Source organism: Bufo bufo, chromosome 4 (assembly GCF_905171765.1).
Source record: "Bufo bufo chromosome 4, aBufBuf1.1, whole genome shotgun sequence".
Classification (NCBI taxonomy): Eukaryota; Metazoa; Chordata; class Amphibia; order Anura; family Bufonidae; genus Bufo; species Bufo bufo.
The window spans coordinates 228155282-228180786 of NC_053392.1; the positions used below are offsets into that span (position 1 = coordinate 228155282).

The 25505-nt window shown below is 46.1% G+C and overlaps 1 protein-coding gene across 1 annotated transcript in view; it reads left to right on the forward strand.

Moving 5' to 3' along the window:
- Positions 1 to 25505, forward strand: part of LOC120999125 (probable cation-transporting ATPase 13A5) — a 286280-nt gene that overhangs the window by 17154 nt on the left and 243621 nt on the right. Inside the window, exon 6 of the mRNA XM_040429998.1 lies at positions 3467 to 3536. Coding sequence (XP_040285932.1) covers positions 3467 to 3536 — 70 coding nt within the window. The remainder of the gene's footprint in view (positions 1 to 3466; positions 3537 to 25505) is intronic.

A 25505-nucleotide genomic window follows, 5' to 3' on the forward strand; every position in this document is an offset into this window, starting at 1 on the left:
AAGAATGTTTGGCGATATTATTTTAAATTTTTAATGTCAATATCTATATTTAACCCCTTAAGGACTCAGCCCTATTTCACCTTAAGGATTTGGCCATTTTTTGCAAATCTGACCAGTGTCACTTCAAGTGCTGATAACTTTAAAACGCTTTGTCTTATCCAGGCCATTGTGAGACTGTTTTTTCATCACATATTGTACTTCATGACACTGGTAAAATGAAGTCAAAATAAAAATACCAAATTTACCAAAATTTTTAAAAAAATTGCAAATTTCCAAGTTTCAATTTCTCTACTTCTATAATATAGTAATACCTCCAAAAATTGTTATTACTTTACATTCCCCATATGTCTACTTCATGTTTGGATCATTTTGGGAATGATATTTTATTTTATGGGGATGTTACAAGGCTTAGAAGTTTAGAAGCAAATCTTGAAATTTTTCAGAAATTTTCAAAAACCCAATTTTTAGGGACCAGTTCAGGTCTGAAGTCACTTTGCGAGGCTTGCATAATAGAAACCACCCAAAAATTACCCCATTCTATAAACTACACCCCTCAAGGTATTCAAAACTGATTTTACAAACTTTGTTAACCCTTTAGGTGTTCCCCAAGAATTGATGGAAAATAGAGATACAATTTCAAAATTTCACATTTTTGGCAGATTTTCAATTTTAATATTTTTTTCCCCAGTTACAAAGCAAGGGTTAACAGCCAAACCAAACTCAATATTTATGGCCCTGATTCTGTAGTTTACAGAAACACCCCATATGTGGTCATAAACCGCTGTACGGGCACACGGCAGGGCGCAGAAGGAAAGGAATGCCATACGGTTTTTGGAAGGCAGGTTTTGCTGGACTGTTTTTTTTTACACCATGTCCCATTTGAAGCCCCCCTGATGCACCCCTAGAGTAGAAACTCCATAAAAGTGACCCCATCTAAGAAACTACACCACTCAAGGTATTCAAAACTGATTTTACAAACATCGTTCACCCTTTAGGTGTTCCACAAGAATTAATGGAAAATAGAGATACAATTTCAAAATTTAACTTTTTTGGCAGATTTTCCATTTTAATATTTTTTTTCCAGTTACAAAGCAAGGGTTAACAGCCAAACCAAACTCAATATTTATGGCCCTGATTCTGTAGTTTACAGAAACACCCCATATGTGGTCGTAAACTGCTGTACGAGCACACAGCAGGGCGCAGAAGGAAAGGAATGCCAAACGGTTTTTGGAAGGCAGGTTTTGCTGGACTGTTTTTTTTTACACCATGTCCCATTTGAAGCCCCCCTGATGCACCCCTAGAGTAGAAACTCCAAAAAAGTGACCCCATTTTAGAAACTACGGGATAGGGTGGCAGTATTGTTGGTACTAGTTTAGGGTACATATGATTTTTGGTTGCTCTATATTACACTTTTGTGAGGCAAGGTAACAAGTAATAGCTGTTTTGGCACAGTTTTAATCTTTTGTTATTTGCAACATTCGTCTGACAGGTTAGATCATGTGATATTTTTATAGACCAGGTTGTCATGGACGCTGCGATACCTAATATGTATACTTTTTTTTATTTATGTAAGTTTTACACAATGATTTCATTTTTGAAGCAAAAAAAAATCATGTTTTAGTGTTTCCATAGTCTGAGAGCCGAAATTTTTTCAGTTTTTGGGCGATTACCTTGGGTAGGGTATGATTTTTGTGGGATGAGATGACGGTTTTATTGGCACTATTTTGGGGTGCGTGTGACTTTTTGATCGCTTGCTATTACACTTTTTGTGATGTAAGGTGACAAAAAATGGTTTATTTAGAGTTTTTATTTTTTATGGTGTTCATCTGAGGGGTTAGGTCATGTGATATTTTTATAGAGCCGGTCGATACGGACGCGGCGATACCTAATATGTATACTTTTTTTTTATTTATGTAAGTTTTACACAATAACAGCTTTTTTAAAACAAAAAAAAATGATGTTTTAGTGTCTCTATATTCTGAGCCATAGTTTTTTTTTTTTTTAAGCGATTGTCTCACGTAGGAGCTCATTTTTTGCGGGATGAGGTGATGGTTAGATTGGTACTATTTTGGTGGGTAAACGCCTTTTGGATCGCTTGCTGTTGTACTTTTTGTGATGTAAGGTGACAAAAAAATGGTTTATTTAGCACAATTTTTATTTTTTATTTTTTACGGTGTTCATATGAGGGGTTAGGTCATGCGATATGTTTATAGAGCCGGTTGATACGGACATGGCGATACCTAATATGTATACTTTTTTTTTTCCCTATTTCTTAGCAATTTTTTATTACTTTATTTGGGGAAAATTACATTTTTGTTTATTTTTACTTAAAACGTAAAAAATTTTTGGGGGAAAACTTAATTTCTTCAACTTTTTTTTTTACCCTATTTTTTGTCCCACTTTTGGGGGTCTAATCCCTTTTACAATGCATTTCAATACTTCTGTATTGGAATGCATTGGCTGTATGAGTAATTCTGTGTGTATTACTCATACAGCTTCCGGCCTGTGAGATCCAGGTGGCTGGATGGCACCGCCGATCGCCGCCGCAAACCTCAGGTAAAGCCGCAAACCGCAGGTCTGAATTGACCTGCGGTTTGCTGCGATCGCCGATGAGGGGGGTCATATCCCCCCCCCCCCCCCGTCGTTGTGACAAGATGCCCGCTGAATGATTTCAGCGGACATCCTGTTCCGATTAACTTTAACCCCCGCCGCGCCGCAATGTAGTTTTAAAGTTAGGACGTACCGGTACGTCATAGGTCCTTAAGGACTCAAACAAAAACCATAAAATCCTTCAGTTTTCCCACTGGCCATTAAGACTAATATTAGGTGCCACTTTTTGATCTGAATAGATCACTTTACTGCTTATCTATTAACAGAGGTGATATAATTACAGGCAGGATTAGAATGACGGATACGACAGGATCCACCATTCACAATAGGAGATTGTCAAAGCTTATCTATTCTTTCCTTGTACAATGACGTCTTTACGGGTCCCCTCCTGACCATTGTGTCTATGGCCCATGGGGCTGCTGTAAAGCAATTTTTTTAATGCTTTGTACATGCTGTTAAAAATAGCTCAGGGAAGATGGCCGACCCATAATCATGTTCAGGAAACAGAATAAAAAAATCTGAAAATTAAAACAGATTAGAAAAAAGGAGATGTGTTGCTATCTGGTTTTAACTGGCAGAAAACATTTTTGGTGACACATTTCCTTTAAGATCTCTATTTGCTGTTGGTGGAAACACAGCTGGTGAAAATCTGTCTCCTTCAGGTACATAGCTCATTAGAAATGAAAGATCTACCATACTGTAACTAACCATACAGTTGTGTGAGCAGCACATGATCAGGTTTCTTGAAAACAGAAACAGAACATATAGCAAATTGCATAACTTACAAGTTACAGTATTTAAATCTAGAACACAATACATCTGTGTCTTACTGCTATTTTTGTATGTGTTTGGGCAGGCGACAAATCTGTGGACTAAACACAATTACAGTGAAAATCATTCCTGTGTGGAAACTACTGTCAAAAGAGGTAGGTTAATAAATCTTTATATAATATAGCATGTACTGCATAAGAGGTTACTGCATATGACACAAAATCATCATCAGCATATAGTATGGAGCAGCAACCACAGCAGTAATAATAAAAATTACAAGGAAAAAAAATGAATAGGGAAGAATTTAGGAATTTCGTACCATAGCAATAATTTTGCTAGTGTAAGTGCTCAAATTGATCAGTCATAAACAGCAAAATACAGTATATTGTTATTTCTCAAATAGTAAAAATATTTTGCGTCAGATTTACTAATCCTATCTAGTGTTTAGAGTTTATATTTAGGGCTCGTTCACACGACCATGTGATGCCCGTTGCCGTATTGCTGACCGCATTTGAGGATCCGTAAAACACGGGCACCGTTCCGTGTGCATTCCGCATCACGGATGCAGACCCATTCACTTCAATGAGTCCTCTAATCCGGAGATGCGGAACGGTGTGGAACGGAAGCACGGAGCAGAACACTACGGAAGAACTTCGGAGTGCTTCCTGGGGTTCCATTCTGTGTCTCCGCACTGCAAAAAGATAGAACATGCTCTATATTTTTGCAGAACGGAAGGATCGCGGAAGCATTCAAGTGAATAGGTCCGCGATCCATTCCCCATGCGGCTGGGCCACGGTGGGTGCCCGTGCATTGCGGAACGCAATTTGCGGTCCACAGCATGAGCACAGGCTTTACACGGTCGTCTGAATGAGCCCTAGACAGTCAAAAAAATTGCAAAACAGTCAAAAAAACATTATACATGTTGCATCTCATTTATATCAGTTGTTATTTGTGTAATATTATTGAGTTGATACATGTAATTAGTTCTCCTACAACTTTGTACTTCTATACTATTTTACTACTGCAAAGGGACAACTTTCAAAACAGGAGCACACTTCTCTAATCTTTAAAGTATTTCCACAATGAATGTGAATATTAATGGAAAACTATAATAGCCTGGAGTCTTTAAAGGGGTTTTCTGAGACTTAAATAATGATGACCTAGGCCAGTGATGACACATTCATCGGTTACATGGCCTAGGCGCAGCTCAGCCCCATAGAAGTGAATGGGGCTGAGCGCAATACCTAGCACAACCACCATACCATGTACAGCAATGTAAGCACAAAGGAGGCTGTGGCGCTCACAGGTGATTGGCGGGGATCCAGGGTGTCAGACCCCAAAATATTTTTGGGGGACAGCATAATGTGGGACGGCCACCGCTATCAGGCTGCAGAAAGCCTCAGTGTCCACAAGCCTAAATGGCAACATTTCTAGGGCCAGCAATTTGTAAAAGTGCGCATTTATTGCTAAGGCCTGTGGGTGGGTGGCTGGGTATTTGCGCTTTCGTTCAAATGCCTGGGGTAATGACATTTGGGCGCTGAGCTGAGACACAGAAGTGGATGTGCTAGCTGATGGTACTTGCAAAGGTCCAGGTGCATGGCGGGAGGCATCCAGGCCTGCGTCTTGGACTGGGGATTGGCCAGCACGTAACACAGGGGAAGAGGAGGTAGTGATGTAACCCGCAGACACTGTGGACCCAGGCGTTCGGCCCATCTATTAGGTTGCTTTGATGCCATGTGGTGGATCATGCTGGTGGTAGTGAGGTTGCTAGTGTTCATGCCCCTGCTCATTTTGGTATGGCACAGGTTGCAAATGACAATTCTTTTATTGTCCGCTTTTTCCTAAAAAAAGTGCCATACTGTGGAACACCTACCCCTTGGCAAGGGAGATTGCTGCAAGGGGGTGCTCTGGGGAACAGCTGCGGGCCTGTTTGTTGTGGCCCGCCTTCTCTCTTTTGCCACCCCACTGCCTCTTACAGCCTGTTGCGGTGCTGCGGATCCCTACTCCTCTGTACTGCTGTCCTCACTCGGCTTGCCACCTTCACAGGTTGGGTCAGTGACTTCATCGTCCAGCACCTCCTCTTCCACTTCCTCACTCTGGTCATCCTCCTGACTTGTTGACCTAACAATAACCTCAGTTATTGACAACTGTGTCTCAACCTTTATCATCAACCTCTTGAGACACTAATTGCGGTTGAATTATTGGCAATATCTCCTCATGTCCCTCTTCAAGCGGGCTTGTTGGGAGACACAAATCAAGGAATGGCGATGAAAACAGCTTCTGTGAATATTTGCCAAGACTCTCCATGGTGGGAGGAAGGATTATCAGGGTGAGGATTCTGTTGACAAGTCTCTTGGCTACTGAGACTGGACTTTGTGGAAGACAGGGTGGTGCTTAACAAACTGGAAGCATTATCTGCTGCAATCGAACCGACCACCTGGTCGCACTGGAATGACTTTGAGAGTGGTGTCCTGCGCCGCCGTGCAAACTGGGACATGAAACTAGGTAACGTGGATGAGTGTGATTCTTGTGCTCTGGCAGCACGCACAGTTTCACCACACCCAGGACCACAGCCTCTGCGTGCACCATCAGCAGAACGGCCACTTCCCTTACTGCTCGCCTTGCGCATATTAAATGGTAAATATGCTTGCAAGTATGTCACATGTACAGTAGCTCAGGTTTTTTAAGTGTATGCGCAAATAAAGTACACAGAATGTTACAGATATTTTAACGATGCACACAAGTTAAACAGGAGATGTAGCACAGATAATGTTGCTGTCCGCAGCGTCTATGAAAAGAGTACACTGAATGTCACAGATAATTTTAGGAGGCGCAAACGTTATACAGGAGGCACAGCGCAAGTAATGTCGCTGTCACCAGAGGCTAATAAAAAATGACACTGAATTAATGTCACTGATATGTAGTATGCGCAAATGTTTAAAAGGAGGTATAGCGCAAGTAATGCCGCTGTCACCAGTGGCTAATAAAAAAATACACTGAATGAATGTCACTGATATTTAGGATGTGCAAACGTTATACAGGAGGTATAGTGCAAGTAATGTCGCTGTCACCGGCGGCAAATAAAAAATTGCACTGAATTAATGTCACTGATATTTAGGACAGCACTACTGTAAAGTGGGCACTAAGGAGGTAGGACTACTGAAAGGGATGCACTAAATGGGCTTAAATGTTGTTATCCAATACTTTAAACTGCCCCCCCCCCCCCATATGCCCAGGCCATTCACAGGGAATATACTTACCCTGCTCCCCGTTCCCTGCGCCGTTCCTGGTTCCCGCACCGCCACTGCTGCTTCTCCCCATGCGCAAATGAAAACATCCGGTGTCAGGGGAAGCAGCCAAAGGCAGGCAGAGATGGGGACAAGCCTCCCTAGCATCACGGGTGACGCTAGGGAGCCTCTTCCGTGTCCCCGCCTGCCATTGGCTGCTCCCCCCTGACACCAGATGATCATTACATACCCTTGTCTCTGCCAGGATCAATTTTAGGTGCTTAGCAGAATTAAATTTGGTGACATGGTGCCGATTACGTGTTTGGCTATTGACAGTTAGCCTCTGTCACCTTTGTTTTTAGTGGTGTCATAAAAAGATACTGCTATGAACTGGAAATGTATCTTCTTAGCAACTAATTCATGTTCCATTTGAGTTCTCATGATGGTCGGTTTCGAATATGGAGGCCTCGGGGTGAACACTTTAATCCTGCCTTTGCTGTGGAATTGACACTCTTTCCCAGCTACTGGTGTGATGATCTGACAAGCCATTGCATACGTCAGTCGGTCACCCCTACTAGTAGTGGTACAAGCAGGGCTTTTTTTCTCAGAGAAAAGGTGGTGGACCGCCCCCTAAAACCGCCCCTTTAGAGAACAGGGATGCAAGTAAAATTGCCAGTGACGGTCGTGACAGCCAGGCTGCCAGTGCCCGCGGCCGCCGTCACCCTAGTCCACACATGGGCAGCGCAGCCTGGCCTGGCCCCTTCCTTCCCTCCCAGTATAAAATGCCCCTATACAGAGCCCCCATATAAAATACCCCTTTTTTTTTGCCTCTGTAGATGTCCCTATAGTGCCACCCAATAATGTGCCAGTAATAAGTGCCCCAATAGATGCCCCCCAATCATGTACCAGTAAGATGTGCCCCCATATCATGTGCCAGTGAGATGTGCCCCCATAGATGCCCCCAAATCATGTGCCACTAATAAGAGCCCCCCACCATCATGTGCCAGTAGCCTGAGTGCCCCCCTATCATGTGCCAGTAGCCCCCCTATCATGTGCCAGTAGCCCCCCTATCATGTGCCGGTAGCCCCCCTATCAAGTGCCAGTAGCCCCCCTATCAAGTGCCAGTAGCCTCCTATCATGTGCCAGAAGCCTCCTATCATGTGCCAGTAGCCCCCCTTATGTGCCAGTAGCCCACTTATCTCTTATGTGCCAGTAGCCCCCCTTATGTGCCAGTAGCCCCCCTTATCCCTTATGTGCTAGTAGCCCCCCTTATGTGCTAGTAGCCAGTAGCCCCCCTTATGTGCCAGCAGCCCCCCTTATGTCTGTTCCAGCCCAGCAGCCCCCCTTATGTCTGTGCCAGCAGTCCCCCTTATGTGCCAGTAGCCCCCCTTATGTGCCAGCAGCCCCCCTTATGTCTGTGCCAGCAGCCCCCCTTATGTCTGTGCCAGAAGCCCCCCTTATGTGCCAGCAGCCCCCCTTATGTGCCAGTAGCCAGTAGCCCCCCTTATGTGCCAGTAGCCAGTATCCCCCCTTATGTGCCAGCAGCCCCCCTTATGTCTGTGCCAGCCCAGCAGCCCCCCTTATGTCTGTGCCAGCCAGCAGCCCCCCTTATGTGCCAGGATTGTCATTTTTACATATAAAAAAATAATAATAAACTTATACTTGCTTACCTCCTCCAGAATGCGATGCAGGCCTCTTCCGGCCTGTGTTCCTCGCTGGCTCAGGCGGCGCGATGACGTCATACAGATGAGATGACTTTGAAGATGAGTGAGCGCTTCCACAATGGAAGCGCAGCGCTCATCTCCTGCTGTGCCCTGCCGGCGCCCCCCTTCTGACAGCGCCCCGGACGGCTGCCCGGCCTGCCCGCCCCAAGAAACGGCCCTGCAGTAACTAAAGGGGGGCGGGGCGAGTCGGCAGAAAATAGGTGGCGGAACGCTGTTCCGGGGTGTTCCGCCAGAAAAAAAGGCCTGGGTACAAGGAACACCAACAGCTCATCGATATGTACAGGACGTCCTGGGGTCACATTTGTTGCATCTCATGGCAGGGCTTCCAACTGGAATTTTCCAGCAGGATAATGCTCGCCAACACAAATGAAGGATTTCCCAGAATGTCAACTCCAGATTGCAACATGGCCTGCCCAGTCAACAGCTTTATCACCAACTGAGTATTTATGGGACCAGCTGGGACACAAGCTTCTGCACCCTACGCGTGTGCAGGATCCACATGCCCACATCTGCAATATCTGTCAAAATGCCCAGTCATTTCTCATCTTGTATCAAGGCTAGAGGCAGCCCAACAGGGTACTAGATCCTCCTTTCAGTTGCTAATTTTTTCCCAATGAACTTATCCTTTCTCTCAGATATAATCACTTACATATGTCAACATTACATTCACACATATAATGTTTCATTCGATTCCAACTGTTCCTTCCTGGTGTGTTATTGTTTTGTCAATGTGTGTAAATGGGTAATAACACTTTTTAAAAACCAGCAACAACCTTTTTCCCAGCAAGGCTGTGGGGAGACCAAGATGGCCACCAAAGCCCAGTGCTGTTCTCTCAAACTGTTACTGCTGTAGGTCATGAATTCATTCAAATTCATTCATACCTCTGGTAGCTGCGGGCTCAGGGCAATGATCAGAGACTGTGTCAAGTGGTCTCTGATCACGTGAATGCTGTGATACAGTGTATCATGGTGATCACAGAAAATGGCAGCAGCTGAGCTCTCAACTAAGAGAGGTGGGAGAAAGTCCCCCGTGCCAGGATCGGGTTCCCCATAATCCCAATAAGGAAAAGCTGGGTCCCTATCCTCACCCTCTCTACCCCCTAAACAAAGATGATGTGGCTTTGTACATATGCGTAGTGAAAAAGCTGGCTGGAGTTGTCTCTCCTCTCACATAGGATCAGGTCCCCGAGCACCCCAATGGGGGCAATATGGTGCTAATTTCTCCCATGAGTGCCCCTGTAATAAAAAAAAAATGCACACAAAATGATGCAACCATGCACAGTAGTTACTGTGCTCAGGATCTTCCTGCAGCACAGTAATGATCAGGAATAGAGTTGAGCGAACACCTGGATGTTCGGGTTCGAGAAGTTCGGCCGAACTTCCCGTAAATGTTCGGGTTCGGGATCCGAACCCGATCCAAACTTCGTCCCGAACCCGAACCCCATTGAAGTCAATGGGGACCCGAACTTTTGGGCACTAAAAAGGCTGTAAAACCGCCCAGGAAAGAGCTAGAGGGCTGCAAAAGGCAGCAACATGTAGGTAAATCCCCTGCAAACAAATGTGGATAGGGAAATGAATTAAAATTAAAATTAAAAAAATAAAAATGAACCAATATCAATTGGACAGAGGTCCCATAGCAGAGAATCTGGCTTCACGTAAGCAGAGAATCAGTCTCTTCATGCCATAGCAAAGAATCTAGCTTCCTGTCAGCAGAGAATCAGTCTCTTCATGCCATAGCAGAGAATCTGGCTTCTTGTCAGCGCAGAATCAGTCTTCATGTAATAGCAGAGAATCAGGCTTCACGTCACCCACCACTGGAACAGGCCACTGTCACACATTTAGGCCCAGGCACCCAGGCAGAGGAGAGGTCCCGTAACAGAGAATCTGGCCTTATGTCAGCGCAGAATCTGTCTTCATGTCATAGCAGAGAATCAGGCTTCACGTCACCCACCACTGGAACAGGCCACTGTCACACATTTAGGCCCCGGCACCCAGACAGAGGAGAGCGGTCCCATAACAGAGAATCTGGCCTTATGTCAGCGCAGAATCTGTCTTCATGTCATAGCAGAGAATCAGGCTTCACGTCACCCACCACTGGAACAGGCCACTGTCACACATTTAGGCCCAGGCACCCATGCAGAGGAGAGAGGTCCCGTAACAGAGAATCTGGCCTTATGTCAGCGCAGAATCTGTCTTCATGTCATAGCAGAGAATCAGGCTTCACGTCACCCACCACTGGAACAGGCCACTGTCACACATTTAGGCCCAGGCACCCAGGCAGAGGAGAGGTCCCGTAACAGAGAATCTGGCCTTATGTCAGCGCAGAATCTGTCTTCATGTCATAGCAGAGAATCAGGCTTCACGTCACCCACCACTGGAACAGGCCACTGTCACACATTTAGGCCCCGGCACCCAGGCAGAGGAGAGAGGTCCCGTAACAGAGAATCTGGCCTTATGTCAGCGCAGAATCTGTCTTCATGTCATAGCAGAGAATCAGGCTTCACGTCACCCACCACTGGAACAGGCCACTGTCACACATTTAGGCCCAGGCACCCAGGCAGAGGAGAGAGGCCCCGTAACAGAGAATCTGGCCTTATGTCAGCGCAGAATCTGTATTCATGTCATAGCAGAGAATCAGGCTTCACGTCACCCACCACTGGAACAGGCCACTGTCACACATTTAGGCCCCGGCACCCAGGCAGAGGAGAGAGGTCCCGTAACAGAGAATCTGGCCTTATGTCAGCGCAGAATCTGTCTTCATGTCATAGCAGAGAATCAGGCTTCACGTCACCCACCACTGGAACAGGCCACTGTCACACATTTAGGCCCAGGCACCCAGGCAGAGGAGAGAGGTCCCGTAACAGAGAATCTGGCCTTATGTCAGCGCAGAATCTGTATTCATGTCATAGCAGAGAATCAGGCTTCACGTCACCCACCACTGAAACAGGCCACTGTCACACATTTAGGCCCAGGCACCCAGGCAGAGGAGAGAGGTCCCGTAACAGAGAATCTGGCCTTATGTCAGTGCAGAATCTGTATTCATGTCATAGCAGAGAATCAGGCTTCACGTCACCCACCACTGGAACAGGCCACTGTCACACATTTAGGCCCCGGCACCCAGGCAGAGGAGAGCGGTCCCGTAACAGAGAATCTGGCCTTATGTCAGCGCAGAATCTGTATTCATGTCATAGCAGAGAATCAGGCTTCACGTCACCCACCACTGGAACAGGCCACTGTCACACATTTAGGCCCAGGCACCCAGGCAGAGGAGAGAGGTCCCGTAACAGAGAATCTGGCCTTATGTCAGCGCAGAATCTGTATTCATGTCATAGCAGAGAATCAGGCTTCACGTCACCCACCACTGGAACAGGCCACTGTCACACATTTATGCCCCGGCACCCAGACAGAGGAGAGGTTCATTCAACTTTGGGTTGCCCCGCAATATAATGGTAAAATGAAATTAAAAATAGTATAGAATGAGGAAGTGCCCTGGAGTAGAATAATATATTGTTAAGGGGAGGTAGTTAATATCTAATCTGCACAAGGGATGGACAGGTCCTGTGGGATCCATGCCTGGTTCATTTTTATGAACGTCAGCTTGTCCACATTGGCTGTAGACAGGCGGCTGCGTTTGTCTGTAATGACGCCCCCCGCCGTGCTGAATACACGTTCAGACAAAACGCTGGCCGCCGGGCAGGCCAGCACCTCCAAGGCATAAAAGGCTAGCTCTGGCCACGTGGCCAATTTAGAGACCCAGAAGTTGAATGGGGCCGAACCATCAGTCAGTACGTGGAGGGGTGTGCACAGGTACTGTTCCACCATGTTAGTGAAATGTTGCCTCCTGCTAACACGTTCCGTATCAGGTGGTGGTGCACTTAGCTGTGGCGTGTTGACAAAACTTTTCCACATCTCTGCCATGCTAACCCTGCCCTCAGAGGAGCTGGGCGTGACACAGCTGCGTTGGCGACCTCTTGCTCCTCCTCTGCCTTCGCCTTGGGCTTCCACTGGTTCCCCTGTGACATTTGGGAATGCTCTCAGTAGCGCTTCTACCAACGTGCGCTTGTACTCGCGCATCTTCCTATCACGCTCCAGTGTAGGAAGTAAGGTGGGCACATTGTCTTTGTACCGGGGATCCAGCAGGGTGGCAACCCAGTAGTCCGCACACGTTAAAATGTGGGCAACTCTGCTGTCGTTGCGCAGGCACTGCAGCATGTAGTCGCTCATGTGTGCCAGGCTGCCCAGAGGTAAGGACAAGCTGTCCTCTGTGGGAGGCGTATCGTCATCGTCCTGTGTTTCCCCCCAGCCACGCACCAGTGATGGGCCCGAGCTGCTTTGGGTGCCACCCCGCTGTGAACATGCTTCATCCTCATCCTCCTCCACCTCCTCCTCATCCTCGTCCTCCTCGTCCTCCAGTAGTGGGCCCTGTCTGGCCACATTTGTACCTGGCCTCTGGTGTTGCAAAAAACCTCCCTCTGAGTCACTTCGAAGAGACTGGCCTGAAAGTGCTAAAAATGACCCCTCTTCCTCCTCTTCCTCCTGGGCCACCTCCTCTTCCATCATCGCCCTAAGTGTTTTCTCAAGGAGACATAGAAGTGGTATTGTAACGCTGATAACGGCGTTATCGCCACTGGCCATGTTGGTGGAGTACTCGAAACAGCGCAACAGGGCACACAGGTCTCGCATGGAGGCCCAGTCATTGGTGGTGAAGAGTGTCTGATCCACAGTGCGACTGACCCGTGCGTGCTGCAGCTGAAACTCCACTATGGCCTGCTGCTGCTCGCACAGTCTGTCCAGCATATGCAAGGTGGAGTTCCACCTGGTGGGCACGTCGCATATGAGGCGGTGAGCGGGAAGGCCGAAGTTACGCTGTAGCGCAGAAAGGCGAGCAGCAGCAGGGTGTGAACGCCGGAAGCGCGAACAGACGGCCCGCACTTTATGCAGCAGCTCTGACATGTCGGGGTAGTTGCGAATGAACTTCTGCACCACCAAATTCAGCACATGCGCCAGGCAAGGGATGTGCGTCAAACCGGCTAGTCCCAGAGCTGCAACGAGATTTCGCCCATTATCGCACACCACCAGGCCGGGCTTGAGGCTCACCGGCAGCAACCACTCGTCGGTCTGTTGTTCTATACCCCGCCACAACTCCTGTGCGGTGTGGGGCCTGTCCCCCAAACATATGAGTTTCAGAATGGCCTGCTGACGTTTACCCCGTGCTGTGCTGAAGTTGGTGGTGAAGGTGTGTGGCTGACTGGATGAGCAGGTGGAAGAAGAGGAGGAGGAAGCTGAGTAGGAGGAGGAGGAGACAGGAGGCAAAGAATGTTGCCCTGCGATCCTTGGCGGCGGAAGGACGTGCGCCAAACAGCTCTCCGCCTGGGGCCCAGCCGCCACTACATTTACCCAGTGTGCAGTTAGGGAGATATAGCGTCCCTGGCCGTGCTTACTGGTCCACGTATCTGTGGTTAGGTGGACCTTGCCACAGATGGCGTTGCGCAGTGCACACTTGATTTTATCGGACACTTGTTTGTGCAGGGAAGGCACGGCTCTCTTGGAGAAGTAGTGGCGGCTGGGAACAACATACTGCGGGACAGCAAGTGACATGAGCTGTTTGAAGCTGTGTGTGTCCACCAGCCTAAATGACAGCATTTCATAGGCCAGTAGTTTAGAAATGCTGGCATTCAGGGCCAGGGATCGAGGGTGGCTAGGTGGGAAATTACGCTTTTTCTCAAATGTTTGTGAGATGGAAAGCTGAACGCTGCCGTGTGACATGGTTGAGATGCTTGGTTGTGCTAAGGTTCAGAACGTTAATGCCTCGCTTTAGGCTCTGATGGCACAGCATGCAAACCACTTGTCGTCAGCACATTGTTTGAAGAAGTGCCATGCCAGGGAACTCCTTGAAGCTGCCTTTGGGGTGCTCGGTCCCAGATGGCGGCGGTCAGTAGCTGGCGGAGTCTCTTGGCGGCGGGTGTTCTGATTTTGCCCACTGCTCCCTCTTTTGCTACGCTGTTGGCTCGGTCTCACCACTGCCTCTTCCTCCGAACTGTGAAAGTCAGTGGCACGACCTTCATTCCATGTGGGGTCTAGGACCTCATCGTCCCCTGCATCGTCTTCCACCCAGTCTTGATCCCTGACCTCCTGTTCAGTCTGCACACTGCAGAAAGACGCAGCAGTTGGCACCTGTGTTTCGTCATTATCAGAGACGTGCTGAGGTGGTATTCCCATGTCGTCATCATCAGGAAAAATAAGTGGTTCTGCGTTAGTGCATTCTATCTCTTCCACCCCTGGGGAAGGGCTAGGTGGATGCCCTTGGAAACCCTGGCAGCAGAGTCTTCAAACAGCATAAGAGACTGCTGCATAACTTGAGGCTCAGACAGTTTCCCTGATATGCATGGGGGTGATGTGACAGACCGATGCAGAAGACTGGGTGGGAGATAATGTGAACGTGCTGGATCCACTGTCGGCCACCCAATTGACTAATGCCAGTACCTGCTCAGGCCTTACCATCCTTAGAACGGCATTGGGCCCCACCAAATATCGCTGTAAATTCTGCTGGCTACTGGGACCTGAGGTAGTTGGTTCACTAGGACGTGTGGCTGTGGCAGAACGGCCACGTCCTCTCCCAGCACCAGAGGGTCCACTAACACCACCACGACCATGTCCACGTCCGCGTCCGCGTCCCTTATTAGATGTTTTCCTCATTGTTCCCGTTCACCACAATTTTGAGAATGGCAAATTTGGGAATGCTTTTTCAACCCAGAACAAAAAGTCTGCTTTTACGGTCACTACAAATAACTTGACCAGCTAAAACAGTGCAGATTTGGTTGAATAGAGATGTGAGACCTGTTTTTTTTTGCGCTGTGTGACAGGTATAGGTTTAATCACAGAATCAGACTTCTATCAGCACGCTAGCGTGTGTCTTAGGTTTTTCTGAATGACACTATCAATACCTTCAATGTAAGATTTTCTTTTTGGGATAGATTTCAAGTAGGCCTCAAATACCAGAAACTAGTTATTTTGAGAATGGCAAATTTGGGAATGCTTTTTCAACCCAGAAAAAAAAAAAGTCTGCTTTTACGGTCACTACAAATAACTTGACCAGCTAAAACAGTGCAGATTTGGTTGAATAGAGATGTGAGACCTGTTTTTTTTTGCGCTGTGTGACAGGTATAGGTTTAATCACAGAATCACACTTCTATCAGCACGCTAGCGTGTGTCTTAGGTTTTTCTGAATGACACTATCAATACCTTCAATGTAAGATTTTCTTTTTGGGATAGATTTCAAGTAGGCCTCAAATACCAGAAACTAGTTATTTTGAGAATGGCAAATTTGGGAATGCTTTTTTAACCCAGAAAAAAAAGTGTGCTTTTACGGTCAATACAAATAACTTGACCAGCTAAAACAGTACAGATTTGGTTGAATAGAAATGTCAGGTCTATTTTTTAGGCGCTGGGTGACAGGCTCAACTTGCCCCTGATGTAATATATGGCCAAAAAATAACCACACTGTTGATGGTTAAATGCACTTGGGTGACACAGGCTCAGCCTGCACCAGATGTAGTATATGGCCAAAAAATAATCAGACTGTTGATGGCTAAATGCACTTGGGTGACACAGGCTCAGCCTGCAGCTGATGTAGGATATAGCACAAAATAACCACACTATCGATGGTTAAATACACTTGGGTGACACAGGCTCAGCCTGCAGCTGATGTAGTATATGGCCAAAAAATAATCAGACTGTTGATGGTTAAATGCACTTGGGTGACACAGGCTCAGCCTGCAGCTGATGTAGTATATGGCCAAAAAATAACCAGACTGTTGATGGTTAAATGCACTTCGGTGACACAGGCTCAGCCTGCAGCTGAGGTAGGATATGGCACAAAATAACCACACTATCGATGGTTAAATACACTTGGGTGACACAGGCTCAGCCTGCAGATGATGTAGTATATGGCCAAAAAATAACCAGACTGTTGATGGTTAAATGCACTTCGGTGACACAGGCTCAGCCTGCAGCTGAGGTAGGATATAGCACAAAATAACCACACTATCGATGGTTAAATACACTTGGGTGACACAGGCTCAGCCTGCAGCTGATGTAGTATATGGCCAAAAGTGTAAAATAAAATAAAAATAAAATAAAGGGTTGAAAAAATAAAATAAAAAAAAGTTTCACATGTAAAAAAAAAAAAAATCCCAAGTAAGGAATAAAAAAAAAAATTAAAAATAGAAAAAATAAAATAAAATAGACATATTTAGTATTGCCGCGTCCGTAAAAACCAGCTCTATAAAAATATCACATGACCTAACCCCTCGGGTGAACACCGTAAAAAAATAATAAAAGAAACTGTGTCAAAACAAGCAATTTTTGTCACCTTGCATCACAAAAGGTGCAACACCAAGTGATCAAAAACGCGTATGTCCCACAAAATAGTACCAATAAAACCGTCACCTCATCCCGCAAAAAATGAGCCCCTACATAAGAAAATCTCTCAAAAAATAAAAAAACTATAGCTCTCAGAACATGGACACATTAAAACATAATTTTTTGGTTTCAAAAATGCTATTATTGTGTAAAACTTTAATAAATGAGAAAAAGTTTACATATTAGGTATCGCCACGTCCGTAACAATCTGCTCTTTAAAAATGTCACTTGACTGAACCCCTCAGGTCAACGCTGTAAAAATAAATAAATAGAAACTGTGCTAAAACAACCAATTTTTTGGTCACCTTGCCCCATAAAGTGTTATAATGAATGATCAAAAAATCATATGTACCCAAAAATAGTACTAATAAAACTGGCACCTTATCCCCTAGTTTCCAAAATGGGGTCACTTCTTGGGAGTTTCTACTGTAAGGGTGCATCAGGGGGCTTCAAATGGGACATAGCATCTAAAAACCATGTGGAGTTCCTTATCTTCTGCGCCCTGCCGTGTGCCCATACAGCAGTTTACGACCACATGTGGGGTGTTTCTGTAAACCGCAGAATCTGGGTAATAAATACTGAGTTTTGTTTGGCTGTTAACCATCGATGTGTTAAAGAAAAAATATGATTAAAATGGAAAATCTGCCAAAAAAGTGAAATTTAAAAATTTGATCTCCATTTTCCTTTAATTCTTGTGGAACGCCTAAAGGGTTAACAAAGTTTGTAAAATCGGTTTTGAATACCTTGAGGGGTGTAGTTTCTACAATGGGGTCATTTATGGGGGTATCCACTATGTAGGCCCCACAAAGTGACTTCAGACCTGAACTGGTCCTTATAAAGTGGGTTTTGGCAATTTTCTTAAAAATTTGAAGAATTGCTTCTAAACTTCTAAGCCTTCTAACGTCCTAAAAAAATAAAATGACATTTCCAAAATGATGCCAACATAAAGTAGACATATGGGGAATGTTAAATAATAAATATTTTATGAGGTATCACTTTCTGTTTTAAAAGCAGAGAAATTGAAATTTAGAAAATTGCGAATTTTTCTAATTTTTGGGTAAATTTGGTATTTTTTAATAAATAAAGGTGAAATATTTTGACTCAAATTTATGACTATCATGAAGTACAAAGTGTCACGAGAAAACAATCTCTGAATGACTTGGATAAATAAAGGCGTTCCAAAGTTATTACCACATAAAGTGAGATATGTCAGTTTTGCAAAATTTGGCCTGGTCAGGAAGGGGACAAAGGGCCCAGATGGGAAGTGGTTAAATACACTTGGTGATAGCTCGTGCTGGCGCACCACAAGTCACAAAATGGCCGCCGATCACCCCAGAAAAAAAGTGATCTAAAAACGCTCTGGGCAGCCTCAAAAAAGTGAGCAAGTCAATAATAGCACTTCAATGATTCACAGCTGCAGATCGATCACAGAATGAAGTCTTTTGGAGGAGTTAATCTGCCTAATCTCGCCCTAACATCGCAGCTGCAACCTCTCCCTATACTGATCATAGCAGAGTGACGTGCGGCGCTACGTGACTCCAGCTTAAATAGAGGCTGGGTCACATGGTGCACTGGCCAATCACAGCCATGCCAATAGTAGGCATGGCTGTGATGGCCTCTTGGGCCAAGTAGTATGACGCTTGTTGATTGGCTGCTTTGCAGCCTTTCAAAAAGCGCCAAGAAAGCGCCGAACACCGAACCCGAACCCAGACTTTTACGAAAATGTTCGCGTTCGGGTCCGTGTCAATCAGGAATCATTACTAGTGGACCCTGATCATGTGATCTCCATGATAACCCTATAGCTGACCTCTCCATAACTTTGGCACATCCAGCGCAAAGTTCAAAATGTAAGATATCTTTCTAGCTTTCTTACAATTAGACCATTTTCTACTACTAAAGGTGTAGAAAATGTTAAATGAGATGGGCCTGCCGGCCCGTGCCTTTCCTTACCCATGCCACGCCCACATTTTTAGGTCTGGCGTGAGTGGGGAGAAGTCGCAGATAGCGGCGCAATGATTAGTAGCCTAATGTAGATGTATTTCAGTATTAAAAATGACCCCCTAAGGGTTTTATTAAGAATTTGTTTTTGGTGGACCTCTTACACCCCACAACACGCTTACAGATACTGACAGCATTTTGAGAATTAGTGAACCATTACTGTTCCTACATTTTCTTCTGGACACTGTCTTTTTATATATATTCTGTAGGTGACTTGTTGATTGTGTGCATAGCGGTTTCTAACTTGCCAGGCAGGGACTTGCTATAGTGCACTGTATCACTTGGCACATTTGTCTCTCATATAGGGATCGATGGGGCTAAAGAGACATTGTACAATCAGTTACTGTCCTTGAATGTCAGCTTGTATTATAGCCCTACAGGTGATCTTGCATCTTGCAAACAAACTAGAATTGAAAACATAGTAAATTTCCCTCCATATTCTTGGATACAGTATGTTGCCCTTCACTACAGTACAGTTTTTACCTGCAATAATTTATTATATGTCAGACCAGAACACTGCTGACAGCATCAGAATGATATAAATGTGGGACAACTACTTTGTTAGCGAGACATAGTCATATGTACAGTACAAGCAAATGCCTTTTTTGAAATCTGCCTCCCTTATAAGTGCACAGCTTCACTTCTCATCTGTTTACACCACAAAGTTAAGATTGTATCGTATTTCTAAGACAGTAACAGAGTTACTCATCTAAGCATTTTTTTTCCAATATCCTGTGAATTTTTATTAACAATTTGAAGAAAACCATATATAGAGGAGAAATGGAGTGATATATTTAGTGGTGTACTCTGTGACGAACCTCCAGTAATCAGGAAGAGTATGTACGCCGCTGTATTCTTCCTTGTTCAGGAGATATTTCAAACCCCTGATCTTTAGCTCCCAGTTTTACCGTCACTGGTCGAAACTCAGTGTAGGTGAAATAAAGTCTGTTTTATTGAGCAACTGCACAAACTTATATACAGAAAGTGATCATATGAAACTGTAATCCCATCAAATCCCCCTTCCCCATTCTGTCTGCGCCACACCACAGGAGTCCACCTGATAGAATAGCTCCAGACAGCCCTAGCAGGAGCCTGGCCAAAAACGAATTGTCCTGAGCCCTTTAAGAATACAATGGGAGATAACGAAGGGGGTGCTGACAGTCTTTTGAAACAAATTACCAGTATAACATAATTACACATATCTAACACCAATACATATTTAACTCAAACTAATGACCATGTCGTCACATAGCTCCCCCAAGTTAAAGGATGGCAGACCCGGTGAGACCCTCTACGGAATGTCCATGTTAGTCAGCCTTCCAGTTCTGTTTGACGAGATAGACCATTAGCATTCGCATTGTGTTTCCCAGGCCGGTATTGGATTGTGAAATTGAACGGCTGTAGAGCTAGGCTCCACCACAATAGCCGTCCATGTGCCCCAGACACCCGGTTCAACCAAACAAAGGGGTCTCCAAAATCCTAGGTCCGTAGTCGCTAGTAAGGAGGCTGGCCATTGGCCCCCACCAGGAGCCCAGGTCACGGTGGGTTCCGTGACATTTCTTCCCCCCCAAAGGTAGACTAAGTAGGTCCTAGTCCCCCAAATGGTCTGGACCTGTATTTTTCAGGCAGTATAAGTCCACATCTTCCATGCAATTGATTTCCTGCCTCTGGGAAGGGATGTCCTCTGAGCCTTTCTGAAACAAATGCGACCCCTGGGGAGAAGTAAAGATGGTATTTTTTTCCAGACCCCAAAGCCACCTACTGGTAGCGAGGCCGGCTTCCTGTTCTCACATGAATGATGGAGCAGACAACAGTGCGGGACATAGGCCAATGGTGCACTGCTCTGAAAAGTATGGGGCAGCGGTTCCTCTGCACGCAAATCTAGAAGGTCCCCCACGTCTGAAGCTGGTGACAAGGAAATGGGTTGGCCGCCATCTCTCCCAGAAGCTTCAGGGTGCGGGGCAGAGGATAACAGCCCTGTTGCCAGCTCTTCTGCTGGGAAGTAAGCTGCCAGTTTGGTGGCCTAGAGTCTCCAGGGTCACTAATTGTTGTAGGCAGAAGCCTGTAGAGCTTTGCCCTGATGACAACTCTTCAGCTGGAGGCTGGGGCTAGTAGTTTCTTGGCATCGGCCTGCAGTCGGGAAGAGGGGCCGCCTGCCCTGGCTCTCTGGAACGCCCTCTGCCGCTGGGAAAAGAGAGGTCAGCTACCTCTTCTCCCTGGGTCTCCATCTGCCACTGGGGGAGAGGTCGGCTACCTCTTCTCCCTAGAATGCCCTCTGCTGCTGGGGAGAGAGGTCAGCAACCTCTTCTCCCTGGGTCTTCATCTGTTCCTGGGGTGAGAGGTCAGCTACCTCTTCTCCCTGGGTCTCCATCTGCCGCCTGGGGGAGAGGTAGGCTACCTCTTCTCCATCGAATGCCTTCTGCCACTGGGGAGAGAGGTCAGCAGCCTCTCCTCCCTGGGTCTCCATCTGCCGCTGGGAAGAGAGGTAGGCTACCACTTCTCCCTGGAACTTCCTCTGCCACTGGGGAGAGTGGTCAACTACCTCTTCTCCCTGGGTCTCCATCTGCTGCTGGGGAGAGAGGTCGGCTACCTCTTCTCCCTGGGTCTCCATCTGCCACTGGGGAGAGAGGTCAGCTACCTCTTCTCCCTGGGTCTCCATCTGCAGTTGCGGAGAGAGGTCAGCTACCTCTTCTCCCTGGAACTCACCAGGCTGCTGGGCAGGGAGTCTGTCTGCCTCCTCTTCCTGGAACCCCAGGGCTGTACCCGATGCTGGGCAGAGGCTTGTGGCACACTGCCCTGTTGTCAGCTCCTCACCTGGGGGCTCAGTGAGCTTTACAACCTCCACAGAAAAGTCAATTAAATCCACACTCTCTGAGCATATGGCTTCCACTGGGTCTGGATTCATCCTAGCAGCTCCTTGTATGCCTTTCCCAGTAGCCATTCTTGTTATACCATGTTACAGCTGGTATTCCACAACTGCCCTCTGCTGCTCACAAAGCCTGGCCAACATGTGGAACGTGGAGTTCTAGCGCGTGCTCACGTCGCACAACAGCCAGTGAGCTGGCAATTCCAAGTGCTGCTGCAGCGTTGACAGACCAGCTGAAGCTGTCGGTGACTTGCGGAAATGTGCACACACGCGGCCCACCTTCACCAGTAGCTCAGGCAAATTGGGGGATGTTTATAGAAACCGCAAGGCATGGGATGGGCAAGGCATGGGATGTGTCTAAGTTTGCCCAGCGAATCTCAAGTAGGGCCGAATTCATACTGACCCTATCTCACCAAATGGACTGTTTCTTCCTTTTTTGTGCAAGTTCATTCAATGCAAGTCTACAACTCACAATAAAGTAGATTGGAGGTACAATCATCTGCGCTGACAACACGTGGGACGCCACACTAAGCGCAACGACCCGAGCACTTTACCGCTTCTACAAACAGTGAGTACTTGCTATATTGTATCACAGTGCACTAGCGGAGCTATAACTGTGAAACGAAGTTACCATTATACAAAGGAATGTATGTACTCATACGCAAAGGACAGTACATTTTCCTATATTGAAAGATTAACGCATCCATATATTTTTTTCCCTCTTGGAAGAATCGCATATCGCGGACCAATATAGTGACTGCTTTCTTATCCAATATTTAAGCAATCCCACTAGAGACATTCACTACCAAAAATTTAATACATGACATCATTAACCCTTAGTATGACCACATTCTATCTGCATTTGTATATATATTTATTTATTTACAGTATAGATTTATGTATTTTAGATGTATTATAAATTTATCAGGTACCGTATGTATATTTAATAAATACTTTTATTAATAAATTACTGTGTAGTGGTCGATGTGAATTAGATGTAGGTGTGCCCCTCTTATCCTATTATACACTTGTTCATGTGTTTGTGGTTAAGTGAACCTTCCCAGTAACTGCGTTGGTCAGGGCACATGTGATGTTAACGGACACATGTTGGTGTAAGGCTGGCACGGCACACCTTGAAAAATAGTGGCGGCTGGGGACCCCTTAAAGAGGCACCGCCACCGACATCAGGCTGCAGAAGGCCTCAGTGTCCAACAGCCTAAATGGCAACATTTCCAGGGCCAGTAATTTGGAAAGCTGTGCATTTAGCGCTAAGACCTGTGGGTGGGTGGCTTGGTATTTGCGCTTGCGTTCAAATGCCTGGGGTAATGACATTTGGACGCTGCGCTGGGACAGGGAAGTGAATGTGGTCGCTGATGGTGCTTGCAAAGGCCCAGGTGCAGGGCGGGAGGCATCCGGGCCTATGTCTTGGACAGGGGATTGGCCAGCACGTAACACAGGGGAAGAGGAGGCAGTGTTTTGACCCGCAGACACAGATTGTGGACCCAGGTGATCGGCCTACCTTTTAGGATGCCTTGATGCCATATGGCGGATCATGCTGGTGGTGGTGAGGTTGCTAGTGTTCACGCCCCAGCTCATTTTGGTACGGCACAGGCTGCAAACTACTATTCTTTTGTCTTCGTACTTTCCTCAAGAAAGTGCTATACTGCCAAACACCTACCCCTTGACAAAGGAGATTTACGCAAGGGGGTGCTCCGTGGAACAGTTGCTGGCCTGTTCGGTGGTGCCTGCCTTCTACATTTTGCCACCCCACTGCCTCTTCCAGCCTGTTGCAGTGCTGCAGATCCCTCCCCCTTATTACTGCTCTCCTCGTTCGGCTTGTTGCCACCTTCCCAGGTTGGGTCAGTGACCTCGTCGTCCAGCATTTCCTCTTCTACTTCCTCACTCTGATCATCCTCCTAATTTGTTGACCTAACCACAACCTCAGTGATTGACAACTGTGTGTCATCCTCTTCCTCAACCTCTTGAGACAGTAATTGCGGTTGAGTCATTGGCAATTGTGTCTCATCATCGTCCACCTCATTAAACACTAATTGCCGTTCCCCAGCATCATGTTCTTGTGACTCTGGATGCTCAAGAGGTTGGGAATCATGGCACAAGATCTCAGGTCCCTCTTCAAGCCTGCTTGGCGAGAGGGCCAAATAAGTTAATGGTGATGGAAAGATGTCCTCGAAATATCCGAGTGTGGGATCACTTGTTTGCCCAGACTGTAAATGGTGGGAGGAAGGAGGATTAGGGTGAGGATTGTGTGGACCAGACTCCTGGATTCTGAGACTGGACTTGGTGGAAAACAGGGTGGTGCTTAACCAACTGGAAGCAATCCAACCGACCACCTGCTCGCACTGGGCTGACTTGATGAGTGGTGTCCTGCGCCGCCCTGCAAACTTGGACATGAAGCTAGGTATCTTGGATGATTGTTTTTCTTGTGCTCTGGCAGCAGACACATTTTATCCGCGCCCAGGGCCACGGCCTCTGCGTGCACCATTAGCATCATGGCCACTTCCCTGTCCCTTAATGCTTACCTTCTTCATATTAAATGTTATATGTTATAAGGGACCGTTTCTAGATAAAATGTGGATAAATTATGAAAAAAATATAATTGTTTTCGCAAATATTTTTCCCAATATCTGGCCCTGACACACGCTATTGCAGTGCAGATGTGACAATTCACTGCAGACACCGTTTATAGGCAAAGTGTGGATAAATTATTGAAAAAATATATGTTTTTGCTAATATTATTCCCAATATCTGGCCCTGACACACGCTATTGCAGCACAGATGTGACAATTCACTGCAGACAAAGTTTATAGGAAAAGTGTGGATAAATTATTGAAAAAATATATGTTTTTGCTAATATTATTCCCAATATCTGGCCCTGACACACGCTATTGCAGCACAGATGTGACAATTCACTGCAGACACAGTTTATAGGAAAAGTTTGGATAAATTATGGAAAAAATATATTTGTTGTCAGTAATATTTTTCCCAATATCTGGCCCTGACACACACACGCTATTGCTGGACAGATTTGACAATTCACTGCAGGGACCGTTTATATGAAAAATGTGGATAAATTATGGAAAAAATATGCTTTTTTTGCTAATATTTTTCCCAATATCTGGGCCTGACACACCCACCCTATTGCAGCACAGATGTGACAATTCACTGCAGGGACTGTTTATAGGAAAAATGTGGCTAAATTATGGAAAACATATAATTGTTTTCAATAATATTCTTCCTACGTCTGCCCCTGACACACAGAAGGTATTGCTGAACAGATGTCAAAAGTCACTTCAAACACCCTCTATAAAAAAATAATAATTGCAAAGTATGGAAAAAAAAATCGGACCACTTTGCAAGATGTGCTGTCCGCATCCATGCCTGCGCCGTTCAAATTAACTCATGGCGGTCCCGAGTGTGGCTTGTGGTTACCCCTGCTTGCAGTGTAATGTGACTCAGAGCCACATTCCGGATTACCGCTATGGAGGTTAAAATTCAATAAATTGCGATCACAAACCCACTACACTATCTGTCCCTTCCTAATAGCAGCTCTCCCTGACTCGCAATGAGCCAAACCCGCGTCATTGGGTGCTATATGACGCGTTGCGGCCATCCAATCACTGTAATGCCAGTAGCCAACATGGCTACTGAAATTACAGTGGTGGCAGTACTTACCTGCACGTTTATTGGCTGCTTAGCAGCCGCGAAACGTGTGGGGAAGAGACACGAGCATGGCGCTCAAGCACATGCGGTACTCGGCCGAGTACCGCCATGTTCCGAGCATAGCAATGCTCGAGCCGAACAGGTATTCGGCCGAGCATGCTCACTTAATACTAATGATCACCTGAGGTGTACTGTGTTAAAAAAAAA